General features: G+C 49.7%; 2 protein-coding genes across 2 annotated transcripts in view; one reads left to right on the forward strand and one right to left on the reverse strand.

Annotated features, from left to right (window-relative positions):
* NIPAL3 (NIPA like domain containing 3) overlaps positions 1-21,927 on the reverse strand; it is a 43,641-nt gene that overhangs the window by 16,657 nt on the left and 5,057 nt on the right. Inside the window, exons 3-8 of the mRNA XM_053660464.1 lie at positions 15,741-15,946; positions 12,440-12,779; positions 6,684-6,752; positions 5,265-5,436; positions 2,704-2,763; positions 2,018-2,163 (exon numbers count right to left, since the gene is read on the reverse strand). Of these exons, the coding sequence (XP_053516439.1) occupies positions 2,018-2,163; positions 2,704-2,763; positions 5,265-5,436; positions 6,684-6,752; positions 12,440-12,532 (540 nt within the window). The 5' untranslated portion in view covers positions 12,533-12,779; positions 15,741-15,946. The remainder of the gene's footprint in view (positions 1-2,017; positions 2,164-2,703; positions 2,764-5,264; positions 5,437-6,683; positions 6,753-12,439; positions 12,780-15,740; positions 15,947-21,927) is intronic.
* The window catches only part of STPG1 (sperm tail PG-rich repeat containing 1), a 36,248-nt gene continuing 34,103 nt past the window's right edge, over positions 19,783-21,927 (forward strand). The window contains exon 1 of the mRNA XM_037135773.2: positions 19,783-19,858. Coding sequence (XP_036991668.2) covers positions 19,783-19,858 — 76 coding nt within the window. The remainder of the gene's footprint in view (positions 19,859-21,927) is intronic.

The raw sequence follows: 21,927 nt of genomic DNA on the forward strand, positions 1-21,927 counted from the left end.
AGTTACCAGAAACAACTTCCATGTTTTATGAAGTTGTCATAATCATCTTTAATGGCTGCGGCAGAGCCCAGCAGGCAGATGGGGGTATTCAGCATTCCCGAGCGGCGTGCGCGCGTCCAGGGGGCCCAGTCTCTCCGCCGTTCTTCACGATGCCCAAATGCCAGCTGGACTGGTACTTGGCGTTGTCTCTCGAGATGGTGGCGTCCGAGCTGGGGCCTCCCGATAGACCATGAGTTCTGTGAGTGTGCCTCATTTATTTATTTTTTTAAGTCCACAGTGTCTGGCACGTAAAAGACTCTCAGAAGTATTTATTGAATTTGAATTGGCCACACCTCTCCAGCTGGCAGCACTGTCTCAGTCACAAGGAATAAAGACCAACTGAGCATCTGCCAGGTGCTGGGTGGCCTCCATGCCACCTTGTGTCTCTCCCAGCAGCCAGCCCAGGTCCAGCGGCTTGGCTTCCGGTCAAGTGACTTGGCTAAGGTCACGCAGCACATGATGGATTCGAGCCTGTGTTCAGGGTAAACCTTTCCGTGAAGAGGTAGCTCTCTGGCTCTTTCCCACAGACATGCCTCCGTGACCACCAGGGAAATGCTGGGGCTGGCTGGCGGTAGGGAGGTGACACAGGGCCAGCCTAGGGACATCTTTCTTCTGCCTCGTGGGCGATCCGAGGAGAGGCGGTGTTCTGAGGCCTGCGGGGCAGTCCCAGGCTGCTCACGTCAGAGGGGGCACAGTGAACGCCTCCCTCAGCGGGCCCCGGTGGAGGGCAGCGTCACGGGGGGCCAGGCCAGCCCAGCTTCGAGTCCAGCACTGCTCTCGTGGGACTCGGAACAAGCAAGCTAACCTGCCTGAGCTCCGGTTGTTCCATCCAGGAAACAGAGAGAGAAAACGCTTCCATTTCAGGGGTGTGCAGAGGCCCCGAGATGACACAGAGGAAGTGCCGAGTGCAGAGCCAGGCATGGAACGGGGGCGCTCGTGTACCAGTAGCTTTAGCAAACGCCGTCCAGGGGTGTCCACCCTTGTGTTGCCTCTGGGCCACACCGGAAGAGGCAGAGCTGTCTTGGGCCGCACATTAAATACCTTGCGACACATCATCACAAAATGATCTCACCGTGTTTTAAGTAAATTTACGATTTTGTGTCGGGCCACACCCGCAGCCACCCTGGGCCGGGGGTGGCCTGTGGGCTGTGGGCTGGACACCCCTGCCCCTCAGACGTTTTCCTTGGTTGGTTCACTTGCAGACCCCACATGGGATGTGCCTGGAGCGGACGGGACGGAGCTGGGCCGGGGTAGTAGGAGACCCCCCTTCCAGGGTCTCCCCTGTGTCTCCCAGCCGTGTGACGCTGGGCAAAAATGAACAAATAAATAACACCTAGTAACTGTTTAAAATGCTGACTTTTCTTCTCACCATAGAAGTTTTAAATGCTCCCTGTAGAAATTTTGGATGATACATAAAGACAAAATGATAAACTCAGTCATCATTCTATCTCTTAGAGACAACTACTGATGGAATTTTTCCCCATTGTAGTCTTTCATAGTTACATTACATGTGCAGCCTACAAATACCTCTAAAAAATCAAGCTGTCACTGGCCCCGACCAGTGTGGCTCAGCTGGCTGGGCGCTGTCCCGCAAAGCCAGAGGTCACCAGTTCTATTCCTGGTTGCAGGTTCAGTTCCTGGTCAGGGCATGAACGAAAGGCAACCCACTGATATTTCTTTCTCATGTTCTCACGTTGCTGTTTCTCGCCCTCTCTCCCTCCTTCCTTTCCCCTCTCTCTAACAATAAAATAAAATTAAAATAGAGTGAAGTGAAATGAAGTAATGTGGACATTACTCAGGACCTGCGAGAAAAAGCGTTTCCCGTGAACCGTGCACCCTGCACAAGCGTCGTGTTCAGTGCTGTGAAGTCCACCCCGGCTCACGTGGACCCTGTGGCTGGGGATTCCGGGTTCTGTTAATAGAACCAGACCCCCCCACCCCCAACACCTCAGGCAGAAGGACCAGAGGCCTCTCTTACCATGTACAGGAGAAAAGGCCAGCTCACAAGGTGCCTGGTGATGTTCTCGCCGGTCATCTTCTCGTGACTGTTGGGTGCGAATGTCACCAGCAGGTAGGTGCCCACCACAGCCAAACCGCAGCCCACGAAGGACAAGACGTAGCGCCCTGCGGGGAAGGGGAGGCTGTCTCGGGGCTCAGCGCAGGCACCAACTACCACAGGTCAGCGGCGTTGCCCCGGAAGCACACGCTGCCCCAGATTAGGTGACCAAGTAACTCGGGCTGAGTGCTCCATTCTGTAAACCCAAATACTTTCTTGGCAGATTGGCCCAAGGTCTAGCTGGGAGCCGGGGCACAGGGGGCAGAGGTCACCTGGCTGCATGCTCTAATTTGGCTTCCGTTGGTAACGAAACCTGACTTCTGGTCTCCTGCGTGTGACTGCGTATTTAGTCCCCATTGTTTTAGAAGGCAGTTAGGGAAAGGGGGTGCCTTGTATTTGGCTTTCTAAAATACCAAAGCAGGTACTCCACAAATATTGACGGAATGGTTTGGGAGCCAGTGATGAAAAAACCCAGCTCTCCTGATGAGAGTGGGATTGAGAACCACACTGGGGAGTGGGAAACGGAAGTGAACTTGGGGTGAGCTGGTTTTATAATGAGAAAAAGCACAAGCGCAAAATTAACAGGGGCTCCAAATCGGTGAACTTACTCAGAAAGTCCTTAGGTTTCCATTTTTCTTTGATGAATATGATTCCTATGATGGCGCTAGCTATAAAAAACAACAAACAAACAAACAAAAAACACAGGGAAAAGAATTGAGGCTGCCACCAGTCAAAGGGAGCCCCTTCGCCCAGGCTCCCAAGAGCTCAGGCCCCTCCCATTTCCCCGTTATTCCATCTCAACAGGGAGGATTTCTTACAAGGCCAGGAGCACTGGGTGTTTGTTAAGTACTTCCTGGGCAACAGGCAATTTACTAAAGTTATTTCTGGTATGTTCCCCCTTTGATCTGGGTGCTATTATTATTCTTATTTGAAAAATGGGGACACTGAGGCTAAGAGAGGTGAAGGACCCACTAAAGACCGTGCAGCTGGCAGGTGAAGGCTGGACTGGAGCCCGGGACTGTCAGACGCCAGGGCCCTTGCTCCTCATCCGGCAACGTCTGCCTCTGGTATTTTGACCCTGAATCTTGTTTCCCCCGGACCTTCCACATTCGCAGATGTTCTCAAACTTCCTGTGACGGCCCTACGAGACGGGGCTGGCCTGCCCTGAGAACAGACCTGGCCTGCCATCTCAGTTCTGCGTCTTCTGGCCCTGCGTCCCGGGGAAAGTCAGTTCACCTGGGTCTCGGGTTCCAAGTCTATGAAATAATGTGCTGGATCCGGGTGCATCAGCTGCGGATTGTTAAATACCCAGGAAATTATCGGTGGCTTGAAAACAGCCACAGTGAGGGGTGTTTAGAACATATAAATCGGAAACACTACAAATCAGGTCTTCCTGTTCCGCCTTCCCACTTTCCTGACCCTTCCTTCCCTCCCTTCCTCTCTCCACCTCTTCCTCTTCTTCTCTCACTCTTTCTCTGAGTTGATTTATCAGCACACCACTGAAAATACCTACTCCTCTGATAGAGAGGGGCAAATCAATGAGCTAATATATGTAAACCATTCATCACACAGTAAATGCTCAGTAACTGGGCCATTATTAGTATTAAAGTAGTTGGAACAATGCCTGATGAATAATAAGGACCAATAAATGGTGGTGATTCCTACTTTTAATACTGTTTCTCACTGGGTAACCCGAGAAGCTCTAAGAACCTCTTAATTTCCAGTGGCAGACACCAGAATGCCCATCATTATAGTTCAACCCCTTGTTTTGAAGGATTCGATTGTTTAAATTTTATTACAATTCAAAGACTATTATCTAATGTGTCTGGTCACCCAGCCACTTATTCCTCATTGTAAAGAAAGTCCCGAGAGCCCTTTGGCAAGGTCGGCAGTGGACAGAGGACAAATCTAAATACACACGGGGGCAGGGCAGTAACTCGGCTGCAGGAAGCGGGCTGGACCTAAGACAACAGGGAATGGTTGGGGCTGTGGCCAACGACTTGCCTCAACTACAGGCACTCAAACTACGTTCTTAAAAACTACTGTGTGGGAAAGGACACGTTCGAGGACGTCATTCATCTTGTGGGCTGCCAGTTTACCAACCCTGGTGAGGAAAAAGAGGGTCTCATCATAGGATCAGCGGAAGCCTGCCCCTGGTGACTGGCAGTGACTGCCTGAAGGTCCAAGGAGTTTGAGGGCCCCTCCAGGCTCGCTCGGAAGGAATGCTGATTATTACTGATGTCTGCCTTGGGCTCAGGAGGGGCATGCCGTTGCCATGAGTATGCCGTCCCTGGTGTGGAAGAGGCCCTCTTAATTCCAGGCAGAGTAAGATTCGAAACATGACCTTCTCCTTTAAGAGCAGGGAGGAGCTTCTAGGCAGTGCACCGCTTGCCAGCAAGATGGGAGGAAACATTTCAAAGCAAGTTCATTGCCCTTGCTCCTATGTCCAGTGAGCTAGTGATCAGCAGTCCACGAACATCTTTCACTTAAGAAGGAAAGAATTATTTTCTAATTCTGTTTTATTTGTGACCTCATGGATTTTAAAGCTCCTTTGTCGTTCAGTTGGTTCCAGTGTTCCGAGACACTGGCTCAGTGATTGCAGAAGTCACAGGAAGGCGGCAGAGGAGGTTAATGATGTTTTTAAAGTGGTATCAGTTGACGTATAAAAGATCAGACAATAGGCTGAGTTTCTTAGAGGTGTAAGATGTCCGAATTCTGTAAAGGCTTAGATGATCTTGACGGTATTAGAATGAATGATTTAAAGTTTAGCTTCCTTCTGTAGTAGAAATAAAAAGCGATTCTGACAAACTTTCTGAATCTTAAACAGATTCTGGAGCCTGACAGCCCAGTTCACATCCCAGCCCTGCTCCTCAACAGCTATGCGATTTGGGGTCATCAACTCCACCATTCTGTGCCTCAGTTTCCTCTTCTATAAAATGGGGCCAATAATAGTATTTCCCTCAAAAGACTGCCGGGAGGATTAGGAGAGTCAACATCCGCCAAGTGCTTAGAGCAGGGCCCGGAGTGTGTGAAGCCCTTTGTAAGTGCTGGCTGTTATCATCAAAGCAAAAGCCGGTATGTTTAATGAGTGTCTTCGACCCTGGTTGGGGAAACTGTGGTCACACAGGCAGCAAGTCCCAGGGGAGGAATGGGGGCACCAGGACCTCACCTATCACGGAGACTGCGCCGAGGGGCACGATCAGCGAGAGCGGGGCGAAGGCATAGGAGGCGAACACGCCCAGCTCGCCCAGCAGCATCAGGAACAGGCCCAGCCACCATGTCTTGGTCTTGAAATAGGCCCGGGGGTCCTTGGAGCCTGCCAGCCGGATGTGGCAGTACTTCTGGAACAGCAAGTAAAGCAGCGGAGATCTAAGTGCTATACCGTTATCCTGGGACGGTAGGTTTCAAACTGGCTGGGACACCTTAAAAGTTCCCCGGGAAGGTCTGAAAAAACGCAGAGTCTCACCCTCGGAGAAGGTGTGCACTTCTAACACACACCATGGCTGCGAGCAGTCTGGGTTGGCAGCCATGGTCTCAGGACCCACTTTAGCCTGGCCTCGGGTGACCTTCTCCCTCCGACTGTGATGCCCAGGAGTCCCCATGTTTGGGTGCCTGCTCAGCGACACTCCTCTGGAGGAGTGTCGGCCACTCTGCTGGGCAGGATGTGGGTGTCTCGGACCCTTGGGTGGAGGCTTGGCCCACGTGGGCCAACAACATCCTTTACTCTGGAACCGTGGACTCGGAACCGAGGCAGTGACTAAGGAAAGGCAGGAAGTCACGCCAACGTGGAGGGCTGAGGCTGCCTCCCGGGGAGGGTCGTGATGGGGGCTGCGGAGCAGCAGACACAGAAGCAGAGGTGCTGGTCTGCAAAAGGAAGAGCATGAAGCAGACAAGCAGCTGGGAGGCCGTGTGGCCTCAGAAACATGCCCACACAGATGTGTACATGGGAGCCAAGACGTACATGTGTGTTGGCATCCTTGCTCCAGGGAGGGAGAGGGTTCACCACCAGGGAAGGGGAGGTGGCTGCCCCGTTGTGGGGTTATTCTGTCCCCGGGGTCAGGACTTACTTAGTCTGGGTTCCCCAGAAGCAGTCCCTGGAACGAGCTGCTGGGAGCAGGTAGTCGATTTGGGAAGTGATTCCAGGAAGCACAAGCTGGGGGTGGGAGGCCCAGGGGGGAGCGTACTCACGGGTGAGTCAGTGCTTTAAGCACGTGGGGCTCAGTCCCACTGGGGACCCTCTGAGAATGCTGTACACGCACCTCAGAACCATCCCACCTGAGGCAAAGCCTGACCCCCCCCCCCCCGAAGGCTGCCCCAGGGGCACTAACTACCACCCAACACGTACGCCACACCTCCCAGCTATACCTGCAGGCCAGAGATTGTTAAGTAATGGAGAGCACCGGCATTAGAGGGGTGATGGGTGGAGGGAGTTGGGGCAAAGGATCAAGAGATTCTGGAAAGACCCGCGAGCTACGGCCCCAGGCCCAGCCCAGGGAGGGAGTGGGCAACCGAGACAGAGCACCGGCCGCTGGGCCTGCACCGGGCGCCCCGGCTCGCTGCCTGGACTCTGCGCCGGCGGCAAACTCACCTGGAGGTTAAGCGCAATGCTGACCACAAGGTGCCCGAAAATTGCCAAAAGGGCGCCGATCAGGTTTTCCTGTAAGGGAAGTTCACAGAGGCAGATGTGAGCCGGGCCTGAGCTAAGGGGCCCCAGGACGCATTTGGAACCCAAGTGTTTGCTGCCCCAGAAAAACGTCCAACACAAAGCCCCTCCCCAGACCCTCTGCTGGGGTAGCAGTGAGGAGATGAAGGGAAACCGGCCTGTCGTGGGGCCAGCAGACAAGCCGATACCGTTTCAGGGAGCGGATGTGGAGGGGGTAAGACTGGAAATGAAGCCTGTAAACCTCATAAGGATAAACCAAACTAAGCAGCAGAAACATGGTTAAAAGGCTACTATGATAATAAAGGCTTATGTTTATGGAGCATTTATACACGTTGGGCACAGTGCTAATCCTTTGTACATATCACCTCCTCTGGGCCACGAGCAGCCCTCCAAAGTGGGTACTGCCAGGAGACCTATTTTTAACACATAAGTCGAAAGGAGTTTATAAATGAACAAAGTGAGGCTCAAAGAAGTAAAATAACCTGCCCAAGGTGAGGACGGAAGGGTTTGGAGCTAGAGGTCTGACTTCCGCTCTCCTGGGGACGACTCCTTCTCCAGACCATGGCTTCAAGATAAATTAGGAAAAAAATAACCCACCTTGTAAGTGCTACCTTCCTGCTAATGACACAGGCGGCTGAGGTTTCTTTAAAAAGCCATGTCTATAAGCATATTAGTCTCCATGAATAATAACTGGCTACAGACTCAGTTAGTAACAGCATAATGTAACTAATGTCCTGTCATCCAAGTGGTTCAAAGGGCTTCCTCAACGCTAATTATGCCCCAAACCTTTGTGAAGTGGTGACGGGTACAATTTTATAGGCATTTCAAGTCAAGCAAAGAAGTTGCCTCGGGCCCAGGGGTCACAGTTTGAACGCACACCTATGAGCCGCCCCCAGTGCCTGGCAAAGGGCAATTCAGAGTCAGGCGCCAGCCGGCAGGACTCCTGACACAGACGTCCCCCCACAGGGTCAGAGCTTCTGAACTGTACAGCGGAGTGTCCAGGTCTGCTGGACACCGAGGGAAGTGCAGGCGGTGCCTGGCCAGCTCCCACCGCTGGACCCCAGGGGCGCTCGCCCGTCTGCGTGGCCCCTTTTTGCTGCGGAACACTCCGGGTGTCTTCATGGACGGTTCCTGCAGTTTGGGGGTGTTCACAAGGACTCACAGGGGTCTGACCCTGGACCCAGCGCTCGGTGCCGCGAGGAAACGTGCGGACTGGAACCCCGCCACTCCCGCTGCCCCGCGGGCCTCCTGGCGGCCAGCGCCTGCACCTGCAGCATCTCTGGTCCTTGAGGTCCTTGCGCCCACAACACCAGAGGGGGAGGACTCTTCTGAGGCAATGAAGGGGGTGGGGAAGGGGAGGAGGGCTGTCCTCCTTTTGAAGGCAAATTCCTGGGGGATGGGGGGGAATCTCAGTTACCTAAGGGGGTCCGAGACTCAGCCCAAGTCACAGAGTGAGCAAAGTGGCAAAACCAGACCTGAACACAGGTCTCCTAACACTTGCTCCCCAGTGTAGGGAAGGAGTGAGGCCTCCCAACTATCAGGGACTTCATGTTTACGACACATCTAGTCCAAACTGGGGTATTTTGAGAAGGATGGGGGGCTTTATTAATACACATGGACACGGGGCTCAAACCAGGACCCTCGGTCACTGTGCTCATCGCACAGGCCCTGAACGGGAGTGCTTTTGGCCACGGAAACGGGGTGGGGGCACAACGACAGGCAGGCAACTGGATTTCAGACTCAGCCGCTTCTAGCGAGGCTTCAACGGACCAAATATGGGGGAGGGGCGGGGGAGGGCGGCAAACCCAAAGCCACTTCCCTCTTTGCATCAGCCACCTCCAGCTACCTTGTGTGGGCTCGGCACTTCGAAAGCCAGCAGACCTGGGCCTGGGTCCTGCCTCTGCCACTCGCTGCTGTGGGACTTCGGGGGAATCACCTTCATTCTCGGAGCCTTGGCTTCCCCTCTGAAAAATGGAGCTGACTGCAGACCCCCATACGGCTGTCACGTTACGTGAAATAAGGCACAAGTTGAAACCTTGCATGACACATGAGAGATGCCAAAGCGATTCCAGCTGTTACGGTTATTTTTACGGTTTTTATTTGTATTGTTGTCATTAGTGTTAGCAGCAGTTCTAAGGACCCTTCTGGCTCTGATATTCTCTGATCCAAGAATTGATCTTGCACCAGCCACAACTCTGAAAGGAAGTAAGCTGTTCCCAGAAAAGCAGCCAACAGTCTTGGAGGCGGGAAACGGCTTGGATACCGGCGTCCTGGGGAAAGCTCAGCGCGAATCTCCTGTTCCAAGGGCCACTTCACCTCTGCCAACAACAACTCTTATTTAAACCCCACGGTGACAGGACCAGTCATCACTTGTTGTTGCAACTGATCTCCCACAACCCCTTGGGCTTAAACTGCTAACAGTTAAGCGTAGGCATCCAGCTTGCTCTGAGGGTTACTCCCATTCGCACACAGGAGACACAGCAGCCTGGGTAGCCAGGCTCTGCCACCCTACAACCCGGTTTCCGGCCAGCTCCTGACACGTACCTTCCCCAGCAGGTAAGGCGTTGCCATTTCAACAGTAAACAACCCATGTCAGGGAGAGAAGGGGCTTCCCAGAGCGCTGGCATAATGCAGGCAGCGGGCAGAGGTGGATAAAACCAAGGGCCTTGGCAATGCACAGACTTCCATTAGAATCCCAGCTGTACAATGCAACTGTGTGGCATTGGGCAAGTTAATGAGCCTCTCTGTGGATTAGTTTCCTCAGATGTAAAATGGGGTTATATTGTACCCACCTTCTGGGGGTTTTGTGAAGACTAGCACAGTCCTTGTCATCTGGTAAGCACTCAACAAATCTTAGCTGCTATTATTACTGTGATGAGACTAATCATTCCAGTAACTGTGAACGGGCTATGGAAGTGTGGATCGAGCGAGGACCGATATTTCCTGACCAGAAGGCCGACAAAGGCTTCATGGAAAAGGTGATACCTGAGCCGGAGCTGGAAGGGTGGGTAGGATTTCCAAAGGCAGAAACGGGACGGCGTGGGCAGCTTCAGTTTCCCCTGTAAATTCAGGTCATCTTCGCGACCACCCTCTGGGATGGAATTAAAACAGACCTGCAGAGGAGTTCCACGGCTTTCCCCAAGTTATAACGCCAGCAAGTGACGGAGCGGGGATCTGAAGCCAGGTATCTTGGATTCTAAAGGCCGTGGTCCTAACATCCTGCTCTGTCTCCGTTTGTGCACCAAATTCTGTCCTGGAGGGCGGGCACTCGTGGAAATAGCTTCCTTTACTGCCCTTGTAGACGGTAAGCCCCTTCAGGGAAGCACTATTGCAACAATGTAGACCGCTCCCGCCCCCACCCACCGGGTGCAGGCATGGATACACAGGCTCGGTGGAAGTGCCTATTTGCTGAATAGAAGAAATGGAGGCCTGACTCTTCTGGGCGGAGGCACAGCCTCCAATGTCAAGGACTTGCTGCCATGCTGCCTCCTGGGCAGCTCGGCTGTGGGTCTCTCACAGACCACCTTCCCCCAACAACCAGGATCCATTCCCTATTGGGTCGGGCAGAGCGCAGGGCTGCAACTCAAGGCAAGCTGCGTGCTCCTACCTCCATCCCACTGATCAAGTTGGACTTGGGGCTGCTTGACGTTTCCCTTGCCCCGCAGGAAAGAGGCGGTGTGAGGGCAGCCTGCCCAGCCCACAGGCCCACTTTCCTCTGAGAGCTGCCCGCAGTGATGGGGCCCAGGGATCATGTCTGGCCGGGGGCGGGGGTGACCCGCCCCGGGCCACCACTCATTGGACCAATGTAGACACCCCTCAGCTCCACCCTCTTTTGAAGGTGGATGTGAGAGTTCTAGTACCTTGGCAGCCCCACTGCCCTTCCTGCCCTTGGGTTTCACGAGCCACTCTGTAGCCTTATTAGAATTTCCCTTTTTGCCTTAGTGTTTCTGAAAGGAGTTTTTATTCCTTGCAAGCAACAGACTTAACAAAATCAAAAGAAGGCGACAACTTCCCTTAAAAACCCTTTCTCTTACCCCCAGGCAAAATTTGTTTTAAATATTTTATTTACTTTTTTAGAGAAGGTAAGGGAGGGAGAAAGGGAGAGAAACATTGATCGGTTGCCTCTCACACGCGGCTAATGGGGGACCTGGCCTGCAACCCAGGCATGTGCCCTGACTGGGAATTGAACTGGGAATCGAACCAGCAACCCTTTGGTTTGCAGGATGATGCCCAACCCACTGAGTCACACTAGTCAGGGCTCCCCCAGGCACAATGAACTATACCTGCCTCTGCTCTCTGCACCTTAATATTCTTTTTGATAACCACGAGGCATTTCCAAGTCAGGTAACTTCTTCATGCCTAGGACTTGGGCTGGGGGCTTTTTCATTGATCCACACAGCCCTGGAGAGATGAAGGATGGAGGGAGGTGTTACTACCACCACTCTACCCACAACAGAAGCTCTGACAGGTTAAGCCATCATGCCCAAGGTCACTTGGTTAGGAAGGAGCAGAGCAGGGACTTGAACCCAGGTCTTTGTCCTTTTACCCCGCCTGGTGTTTCAGACAGCTCACACCCCTTCGTTCACACCCTTGCCTCCCACCTCAGTTCTCAGGCTCTTTGGTAGAGTCATCGTGGATTATTTGTCTTTGCTCTGGCACAGAGGCCTTTCTATAATAAGTAGCTGAATTAATTTGTGATTAAAATGGAAACATTAAACATCTCATCAGGGAGAGTGTTGCGGTGTCTTTGATTCTGTGTTTGTCTCTTTGGCATCCGTTCCATACAGGACCAATTACATTAACAATATTTTCTTATTTTCCGTGTTCTTGGCGCTCTGGCACTGGCGGCCTCTCTGAGCAGGACAGACTGCCTCTCGCAGGCCGAGCCATTCTTAGCAGAGCGAAGGGACACGCACCCTGGGACGCTCACTGCTTACAGCCACCCTGCGTTAGACAGAGTCTGCACGCCTGCCCAGAGGGCGTCTGCTGGCAGGTCCTATACAGACGCTCAGCAGATCACCGGACAATCATTCCAACAACACGCTTTCGATCGTGATTCTACTCAGTGACGTGCAGAAACACTCCGTGAACAAGGTCGACCAAAACAACCAAGGCACACAACTTCCTGTACAATCTGACCAAACCTGTGTTGCCAGAAACAGACCAGAAGCAAATAACACTGAAGTATGAACTTAGCTTGTCTATGAACAATGGGATAGGTCATTGAAAAGAAATCAAATTTTGCCCCGGCTAGTGCAGCACCGTGCGCTGAGTGCCAGCCTCCAAACGGAAAGGTCACTGGTTCAATCCCCAGTCAGGGCACATGCCTAGGTTTCGGGCCAGGTTCCCAGTTCGGGGTGCTCAAGAGGCAACTGACTGATGTATCTCTCACACATCAATGTTCTTCTCCCTCCCTTCCTCTTTCTCTAAAAGTAAATAAATGAAATCTTTAAAACAAATCAAATCTTCTAAGTGTGACTGCATTCTTTTAAAAATATTTCTCGTACCTCCCTATATTTTTGCATTTGAATGAGCGTTTCTTTTCTTTTGGTTACACATTCTCCTGCATGTACAGAGAGCTGGCCTATGTCTACCAGACACAGGCACGCATGCCCCAGACGTCTCTGTTACCTTCTCGTTAGAGAAATACAAAATTCCAAAACCAAAAAAAGTGCTCTTGCCTTGTAGGAGAAGGAGCCCTGGCTGGCGGGGCTGGTGCTGCTGGTGGGCGGGACCTGCTCCAGGTGCAGGGCCGCGCTGTGGGCTCCGTCCATGGTGGTCTAACGGCGCATTCCGCAGGCCTGGCTCGGAAGCTGGGGCTGCGCAGGCGGGTCAGGGGAAGCCGTGTCCCCTCACGGTGTTCACCTGCTCTGACCAGCCATCTCTGTCTCACACCGGAACTGTGCTTCGGGGCTCTTCGGGCTGATTTACAGACCTCTCCTCATCTTCGCGCAGAGAAGTGCCAACTTCTCTCTTTCCGGAGCAGACACCCAGGAACGCGTTTCCAAATCTTGCGGTGCTCTGGGAAGGGGGGTGGAGGAACATTAAAAATGCATGTACCATGAAACAGGGAGGCCAACCTTGTTACCTGAGAATCCCAGTAGGATAAAGCAACAAGCTGTCATGAGAAGTGAGGCCATTTACAAAATTATATTATGCCTTGACCCCCCTAATAAAGCTATAGCTCCTCTACCCCAGAATCTTTCTCCTTGGCCCTTAAAAATCCCCTATCATCTCCCCCTTTGCTTTCTTCCTCCCATTACATCCTAATTTAAGTTCTACCTTTTCCACAGGCTCCTCTACATAGTAGAATCCTACCTATGTCTACTCCTGGCTCCAAAAAAAGCCCCCCAAAGAACGCAAAATAAACCGCACTGCCATAAATAGGGAACATCTGGGTTCTGACCTAGGAAAGAAAGAATGAGAAGAGTTATCTCCATGGAAGAGGGAAGAACTGGGCTGCTACCGGGGATCACAGAGGTGACACTGGCCTGGAAGGTGGCTACGTGACCAACTCACTTCGCCTCCAGAAGACTCAGTTGCCTCATCTATAAAGTGGGGGTAATAATGTGACTTCAAGTACAACCAGCAATGATGGCAATTCCTGTTAACGCCACTGGACTGATACTTTCAGGGGGTCTCAAACTTTTCTACCAAACAGAGTAGAGAAAGTATGCCTGTCATGGTCCAGGAAACATCAGGAAACATGACCTAACTGCTCCCCCCCAAAAAAAAATGTTAAGGGTTTCTTTGAGGTCCTCTTCTATGGAAACAAAATCATACAAATTTGGATTCTACTGCGAAGTCCATGTTTATTTTAATATGAAAATATTTTAAGTTGCTTTTTATCTGCCATGTGCTACTGGTTTTACCTTGGGCAAATCATTTAACTTTTCAACTAGTTTCCTCTGCTGTAAAATACAGATATCCCACAGGGTTGTGGGGAGAATTTCCTGAAATCATGCATGCAAAATGCATGCTCAGTGAGTGGTGAATGAATGTCAGCTGTTATAAATATTGCTTTTATTCTTACCAGTTTAATTATTTAATTTACCCATGAATATTCCTTTCTTCATTTCATGCAACAAATATTTATAGAGGGCTTACTATGTGTCTCTGCCATGCCCCCAGGCCCCAAAAGGCTGCCGCTGCTCTTATCTGTAGTGTCAGTTTCTTCATTTATCTGGAAGACAGCCTCGGGCCCAGGAACAGTGGTTTCTGGTATGACTAGCACAGTCATGTGTCATGGGGCTAACACTGTGTCTGGCACATAGGAGACACCAGATGCAGGGCTTGGCACAGGGACAGCCATGAAGACCATTGGGCCCAGGTGTCACATTATCAAAGGGCCTTCAGATGGGGTTATACTTCTGTGTGTGTGTGTATACACATACATATATACGTACACACACACACACACACACACACACTCATCAGGCAACTTCATAACTTACATCCCATAACCAGACCTTCCAGACCGTAAAGCCCTAAGAATGTTTGTAATCTTGTGAAAAGCATAATTATTTATCACTTCACTTTTAAGTGTGTGTGACAAGGGTTATTGTGTTAAATTCTTTATCCCTATTTTAATGTTTTAGTACAACAGCCTTAGGAAGAAAGAGTGGCCGAGAGCTCTCTCTACCTCGGCAAAGCCCTTAGAGGCTTTCAACCTGGAGCTGGAGGGGCAGAAACTGGCAAGACATCTGCTGAATCCCCTGTTCAGTCGCTCCCTCCCCAGACCTAGTCCAGAACCTGGCACGGTGACCTCCATACGACCTCCTGACAGCCTACAGAGGCAGGCCTGTTAAGCACCTGCTGCACTGTGGCTGCTTCCCAGTCAAGAGTGGTACTCAACCACAACTCCAGAGATTCGACAGATACACCCAGCCCCACCGGCAGGATGTGAGAGAAAGCAAACAGGCCTTGGGGACACGCCAAGGGGGTGATGGGAACCCAGGCCTGCCACCCTCCTCTAGACCAGCTGGTTCGGCCAGGTGGATTTGTTTCTGCTTTGTTTGTGGTGGTGGTTGTTGCTGTCATTTACTTTGCTTTTAAAAAGCAGCCTCCCTGTCTGCCTCAGGAAGACCAAGGCCCCTGAGGAACTGTCTAGGAAAAAGGGCTCTCCCTAGCTGCTAGGAGTTTGGACTAAAAGCCTTGGAGGAACGCTTTGCAAGTTGTCCTTCCTTATAAGGTGCGCACACTTCTCCCAGTGGCCCCCTTTTCCTGACTTCAAAGCACTTCCCCAGGACGGACATATGCCCAAGGGGCAAGGAACTGACTGTCACCAGCCGTCTCTTAATTTTGAGGCCCTCACAGTCACCACGGAGCACAGGGTTCCTGCTGGAGAAAGGAAAGGTATAATTCTCTAGGTGTTTGCTCCACTCCACCCTGTTCGCCTTATCTCAATGAATTACAATATCTCATCAACCCACACAGCAGGTTTCACAGAGGAGAGAGCTATAGTCATGGCTGCTAAGAGTAGGGTCTGTATCAGAATTTGGCTCGATCTCAAAAAATAAGGAAAAAATAGATAAAACATGCTCCTCCCCCACGATTCAGCTTTTTTGCTGTTGAGAGCCAGTTAGTTGCTCCCCAGTCCCTTCCTAGTGAACTGGAAACTGCAACTTCCAGCAGGCAACGCAGATCAGAAATACTTCCTCTTAATGCACCTGCTACTGCCAGGAAGCCCGAGCCAGCGTGTATAGGAATAATTTTGGCAAAGTTACTCCATTTCACTTCCTGATTTAGTAGAGCCTGTAATCACCTTCATTAAGGCAAATCCATGCCCCCGTCCTCTCACTCCAGATGCCGAAATGGAAAAATTATTCGGAGGCAGCAAGACTCACACTGGCAAGGCTGATGACAGCAAGAAGGAAGGGTAATTTATACTAGGGAACCTTAGATAATTACAAATGCACTCGCTTTTCCAGAAACGAAGACTGAACTCAAGTCCCCCCTCTATCAGCCTTAATCACTACTCACCAGCGGCGTTTCCTCCAAGGCCCACCTATCAGAGGTTTCAGAGAAATGACTTTGACTCTTCGCGCAACCGAAGGCACAGCCCCCTTAATTCCTTCCCCAACACGGTGCTGCCTGGATCTTGCAGTGTTTTGCTTTCAGAGTCCGCGACTTGATTTGCTCTTCCCTCTGCCAATCATAAACTGGAGACACTGCGCTCATACGAGTGGCTGTGAGGAGAAGGGTAGGCGGGTCATCTCCCGGTATTCGCTGCCCCGCAAAGCTTGGTTGAAGCGCAGGGTGAGACTTTGGAAGGCGGCGCCCAGCTGTAGCGCCCTGCTGGAGCGCTGTGCTCGTCTGAAGCGGGACCCCTCTACCGGTCGCAGGAGGGACCTTGGAACATACTCGGCTCCCCGTCTCCTTCTGTCCCGGAGAGCTCAGGTGGTGGGCAGCTTGCTAGGTGTCCTCCCAGCTTAACCACAGAGCCACTTCCCGGATTTTGCTCCACTTCCCGGATGTTCCCTTACACTCTCACCACGATTTAAATCCTGCACATCCTTCTAGACCTGGGCCCCCCAGGGCCTGCCTGCCCTCCCGGAACAGCGGCTGGGTGCACTGTATCCCAACCCTCCCAGCACGTCCGCAGCTCAGCAGCTCTTGATAGCTTCCGGCGAGCCTAGCTCGCAGTGGTGTTTCCCTGATGCACAACGAGAATCACTACCACAAGCATGGAACTTCCACCTTTCCCCTCACACACATTTCATTCGAGATCCTCTGAGTGAGACACTAAGCTCACCCATTTTACCGATGAAGAAACGGCATTTGGGCAGAGCCCTCAATGGTGACAAAGAGCCAGTTATGGTAGAGAGAGCTCAGAGGGAACACCTGAGAGCGGATCGAGGGTGGGACTGGTGCAAGAATTTTCCGGACCGTGGTGATAGGGGCTGCCTTCAGAGGGACGGGCAAGGGACAACTTATATCAAGATGTTTGGATTTCGTTGTTTAAAGAGTTTAAAGTTTAAAGAGAATCCATAGGAGGGTTCTAAGCAGGGGAATGACGAGATGAGGTGTGACTGCTCGGAAGCGGGAGAAGAGGGAGTCAAGGAGCAATACGTGGTTGACTTTGTACCATTGCCTGGAGCAATCATTTTCTTTTATTATAAACAGGGCTTGGATGGTTAGTTCTTTTAGGCTCATTCCTTGAAGTAGGATTTTCGGGTGGACAAATTGTAAGGCTTTTTGTCCATCACAAGAGTTTCGAGGGGTCGCGCAGATAAAACCTTATTAAGTTTCCTCACCAGTCCTGGGGTTGTTGAACTGAAGTCTAAAATTCTGGCAGCTTCCCTGCAGTTTTTAAAACGTCTCTAACGATTGGTCAATAACTTTCCTTTCTAAAGAAACAGAAGACACCATTGGCTAGAATTACTTAGGCAGGAAGGCGGACTCTAGAATGTTAGGCCTGTGGTTGCCATAGCGACGGGGAAGGTTGGGCAAGGCGAGAGAGACTCATCCAAGGGGGACCCAAGGAGGTAGGAGGCGGTTCCTGGCGGGGCACGGGTCCCAGGGTCAGGGGAGGAGGACCTGGCATATCTCATGGGACTGCCACTTAGTCCCCGTGCTCCTGGGTGCTTGTCGAATTTCGGTGCTTACTAGGTGATGGCCTGAGGGTGAGAAGCCACCATTGGAGGCGACCTTCCCTGAAATTGTGCCCTCAGAGTCCCTGCCAAGAAAGTGGTGATTATAACCTAGCATGCCCTCCCCACAGAGCTTCTGTGATGGGCGTGGGCATCTGACTCCCCTGCCCCAGCCCCTGCGAATGTACAAACGTTTGGGGGCTGCGGTGCCTGGCAGCTGGTGGGCGACAAAGAGGAGAATTCTAATCCCAGCTCCTTACCGGTCCCTCTGCCAACATCCTCCCTGCTCCGGGGCTCAGTTTAGCCCTCGGTAAAACGAAAGGAAACTTTCCGACACTTGTTCTCGGCTTATGAAAATGATCGAATGGGTTATTTACCTGACAGGGCTTTGAAAAGTATAAAATATTTCCAAAACGCACCACGGCATTATAACTGAGTGGATAAAACTCTCATAGTCAAAACTACTCAAGCAAATCCCATAAAGTATGAGCATACATCCATATACCCCATACAGTAACATACGGGTATAAATGGGTAAAATATGTGATAATACTGTAACATAAATGACAAAGGTTTTTGAAAACATAGAGGTAGTGGAGTGAAAACATGCCTATGGTTCTAGTCATGCAGCTCCTGAAGGAAGGAGTTGTATCAGGGGTACATCTATACAGATTGTTGCCAAAATGTGGTTACTCCTAGCAAACACAGTCACTCATTCACTCCACACATATTTACTGAGTAACTACTATGTGCCAGCAAACAGTCGGGGATTCAGTGGTGAACATTCTCGTGGGAAGATCCTACAGAAATATACATAAAATAAGATGTTGGATAGAAAAAAAATGTTATGGGAAAAATAAGGCAGAGGCCCGGGTTAGAGAAAGCTGGGGTGGTGCTTCTTCAGAGCGGTCAAGGAAGTCGTCCCTAAGGTTTGAGCAGAGACCCAAGTGAATCTGGTGTCAAGGCCAAAAGACGATATCCCATGTAGTGAGGGGAGCAGTCCCCATGGCACAAGGAGGTGTAGTAGAAGCTGAAGAGGTCCCTCATGGATAAGGGGATTAGTCTTCAGGTAGTGTGATATGACAGCCACCTTTACCAACTTGAAGACTAGTCCTATAGAACAGTGACTTTCAAACTTTTTGACTGTAACCCGTGGTTAGAAATACATTTTACATTGTGACCCAGCACACACACACACATAACAAACAAATTTAACAAAAACCCAGAGGCTATGACCTGGATTTTGAAAATCACTAGTGTGGAAGAAGAGTGAGCCTTATTCTGAGCTGATTCGAAGGGTTGGAATTAGGATGAGTGGAGAGAGAGGGAGAGACAGAGAAAGAGAGAGAGAAGCTTCAGTACGGATGGGGACTTTTTACCCAACATTTTTACCCAACATAATTAGAAATACCCAACAGTGAACTGCCTCGAGAATTTTTGAACTAAGTTGTAGGGAACCCTAACATTCTGTGAAAATTCAAGGCAGCTTCAAAATTAAGAACATGAGAACGCAAGCCTCCAACTGGGAGAAAATATTTCCAAAACATATATATAATGAAGGGCTTGTATCCAGAATATACTAAGAACTTCTACGACTCTGTAATAAGATGACCCACTTGTTTAAAAAAAGGGCAGAAGATTTGAACTGCCAAGGAAGGTAAATAGATGGCAAATAAGCACATGAAAATATACAAATTAAAGTAACAATGAGATACCACTGTAGAACCACTGGAATGAATAAATTAATGAGATTTATCAGGAAAGTGTTGGTGAGGGTGTGTAGCAAATGGAACAAACGACCAATACATGCAACAGCATGGAAGAATCTCCAAAGCATTGTGCTAAGTGAAAAAAAAAAGACACAAAAACAGTGTATACTGTATGATTACGTATATATGACATTCTGGAAAAGGCGCCAGCTGTGACCAAAAGCAGGGCAACGGATGCCAGACACCAGGGTTGGGAGGGTATCGTCTGCAAAGAAGCTCAGAACACTTTGGGGATGGATATATTTACATCTGAACTGTGGTGGTAATTCACGCCATTTTAAACATTTGCCAAAATTTAGAATTTTGGTACACGTAGAACCACTGGATTATATCGTATGTAAACTATCTCAATGAAGATACATTCACAAAATGCCAGCCTCCGAAAGCTCTGGAAGCAGCTCCAGCCGGGAGGACTCGCAGAGCTCCCCCTAGAGGTGCTGAGTGCGGTGCGCTGGGGACTCGAGGTCGGAGGCGTGGTCAACCTCAGCCCCGCCCACAGGTTTCCTAGTCTGCAGGGAGAACAGAACTCACTCAACCTAGTTAGCCAAACAATGGGAAATGACCCCTACGAATGCTGTCTTTTGCTGTTTCAGGTGCTTGGAAGAACATGTTGTAGTAGAGTTTTTCATCAAATGAAACACAACACAGAACTTTGCTAATAAGATGGACATCTCCACACAGAAAGACCAACAACAGCCTGGCCAAAAATATTCCAGAATTGTCAGCAAAATACAGAAAGGTCTAGTGAATTTAATAACAGGTGTCTTTGGGAGGGGGTGGTTTGAATATTATAGTTGCATCTAAACATATCTGTTTATACTCATCATTCTATATTTTATACAGGATCTGGCAGAAGTAACGCCTGTTTGAGGGTGGTTGGTACGGTAATAATAACATGGGTGTGATCATTTATAGTTTTAATTTGAACATTTCATTTAAAATGGCATATGGTGTGCTTGAGTGTGATATTGTTATGTTACAGAATTACATGCTTATTATGTAATAAAATGGGGGGCTGTTATTTGTGCTGGACCCTGTATTTATCCACGTATTCATTATTTTCAGAACTTTTTCATCCCTTCAGATGGAGACAGATTCCCAACTGGTATCATTGTTCTTCTGCCTGAAGGAATTCCTTTAACATGTCTTTTTAAAAAAGATTCTATTTATTTAGAGAGATTAGAAGGGAAGGAGAAATAAAGGGAGAGAAACATCACTGCATGGTTGCCTCTCATGTGCCCCCAACTGGGGACCTGGTCTGCAACCCAGGCATGTTCCCTAATTGGGAATCAAACTGGCGACCCTTTGGTTTGCAGGCCTGGGCTCAATCCACTGAGCCATGCCAGCCACGGCCCTTTAACATTTCTTATAGTTCCAGTTTGCTGGTGATTAATTCTCTATATATATATAATGTGTGTATGTGTGTGTGTGTATATATATTTATATTTATTTATTTATTTAGCTTTTGTTTTGCCAGGTATTTTACTGGGTACAGGATTCTAGGGTGACAGGGTTTTTTTTTCTTCTCCTACCTTAAAGATGTTTCTGGCAGTAGACTGCTATCTCCTATTCGTTCCCTTTGTATGTAAAGTGTCTTTTTTCTCTCCACCTAATTTTAAGGTTTTTCTCTTTATCACAGCCACAATGTGGTTTTATTCATGTTTCATGTGTTTGAGGTTCATGCATTTTCTTGGATCTGGAGATCTATAATTTTTACCCAATATGAAACTATTTCTTTTTTTCCTGAAATATTTTTTCTCTCTCCCCACATCTCTTCTTTGAAGAGTCCATCGAGTGTATATTAGCCTCTTAGCAGTTGTCACACAGCTCACTGGTACTCTGAGTTTTTAAGTCCTTTAAACACAAAATTCACTCTGTGTTTTATTTGGGGTAGTTTCTATGTCTTCCACTTTACTAGCTCCACCCCTCCCAACAGTGTGTAGCCTTGTGTTAATCTCATCTGGTGAATTTTTGAACCTCAGATATCTTACTTTTCATCTATAAAAGTGTGTTTGGGATCATTTTTACACCTTCTACGTGTAATATATGCTTCTACTTAATATATGCTAATTGTTTCTGTAGCTTCTGGAAGATCTCACATACAGCTGTTATAGACTATAATATTTCTGTAGTTCTCATCTGTATCACTTCTGAGTTGGTTCAGTAATTTCCTCCTTGTGGTAAAGTGTATCTTCTCCCTTCTTTGCATGTTCACTAAATTTTTATTGGGTGCCAGATATTCTGAATTGGGTCTATGTCTACATATTTTTTGTAGTCCTGTCGATTCCTGCACTTTATTCTGAGATCCACTTCAACTACTTAGAAACAGTTTGACCGTATGAAGTCTCACTTTGAAGCGTTGTCCTTTGGAACCAGAGCAGGATTTAATCTGGGAACAATTTCACCCAATTTCTGAGGCCAAACCCTTCCCCACACGCTGCTGTAGGTTCTGTGAATTAAGAGGTTTTCCACTCTGACTGTGGAGCAAGACCTGTTCCTGCCCAGCGCGCACTTCAGGCACTATCCACCCTAATTCTTTCAGCTGCGTCTTTCCCCAGCCCTGGGTTGTTTTCTCATGGTCATGTGCTGATCAGTATTCAGGACACCACTCGAAGGGACCCCAGCACCCCTCTTCAGAGCTCCTTCACTGTGATGGTCTCTCTTCTCTGGTTCTGAGTCCTGTGATGTCTACAGTCTGGGCTTTCTGGGCTCCCTGATCAATTTCCCCAACTCAAGGCCACCAAGCCCCGCCTGCCTTCCGCCTTCCTCCTTCCTGTGCGGTGGCTGGGAAACTCCCCCCGTCAGCAG

Source organism: Artibeus jamaicensis, unplaced genomic scaffold (assembly GCF_021234435.1).
Source record: "Artibeus jamaicensis isolate MK-2021 breed Jamaican fruit bat unplaced genomic scaffold, CSHL_Jam_final scaffold_847, whole genome shotgun sequence".
Lineage (NCBI taxonomy): Eukaryota > Metazoa > Chordata > Mammalia > Chiroptera > Phyllostomidae > Artibeus > Artibeus jamaicensis.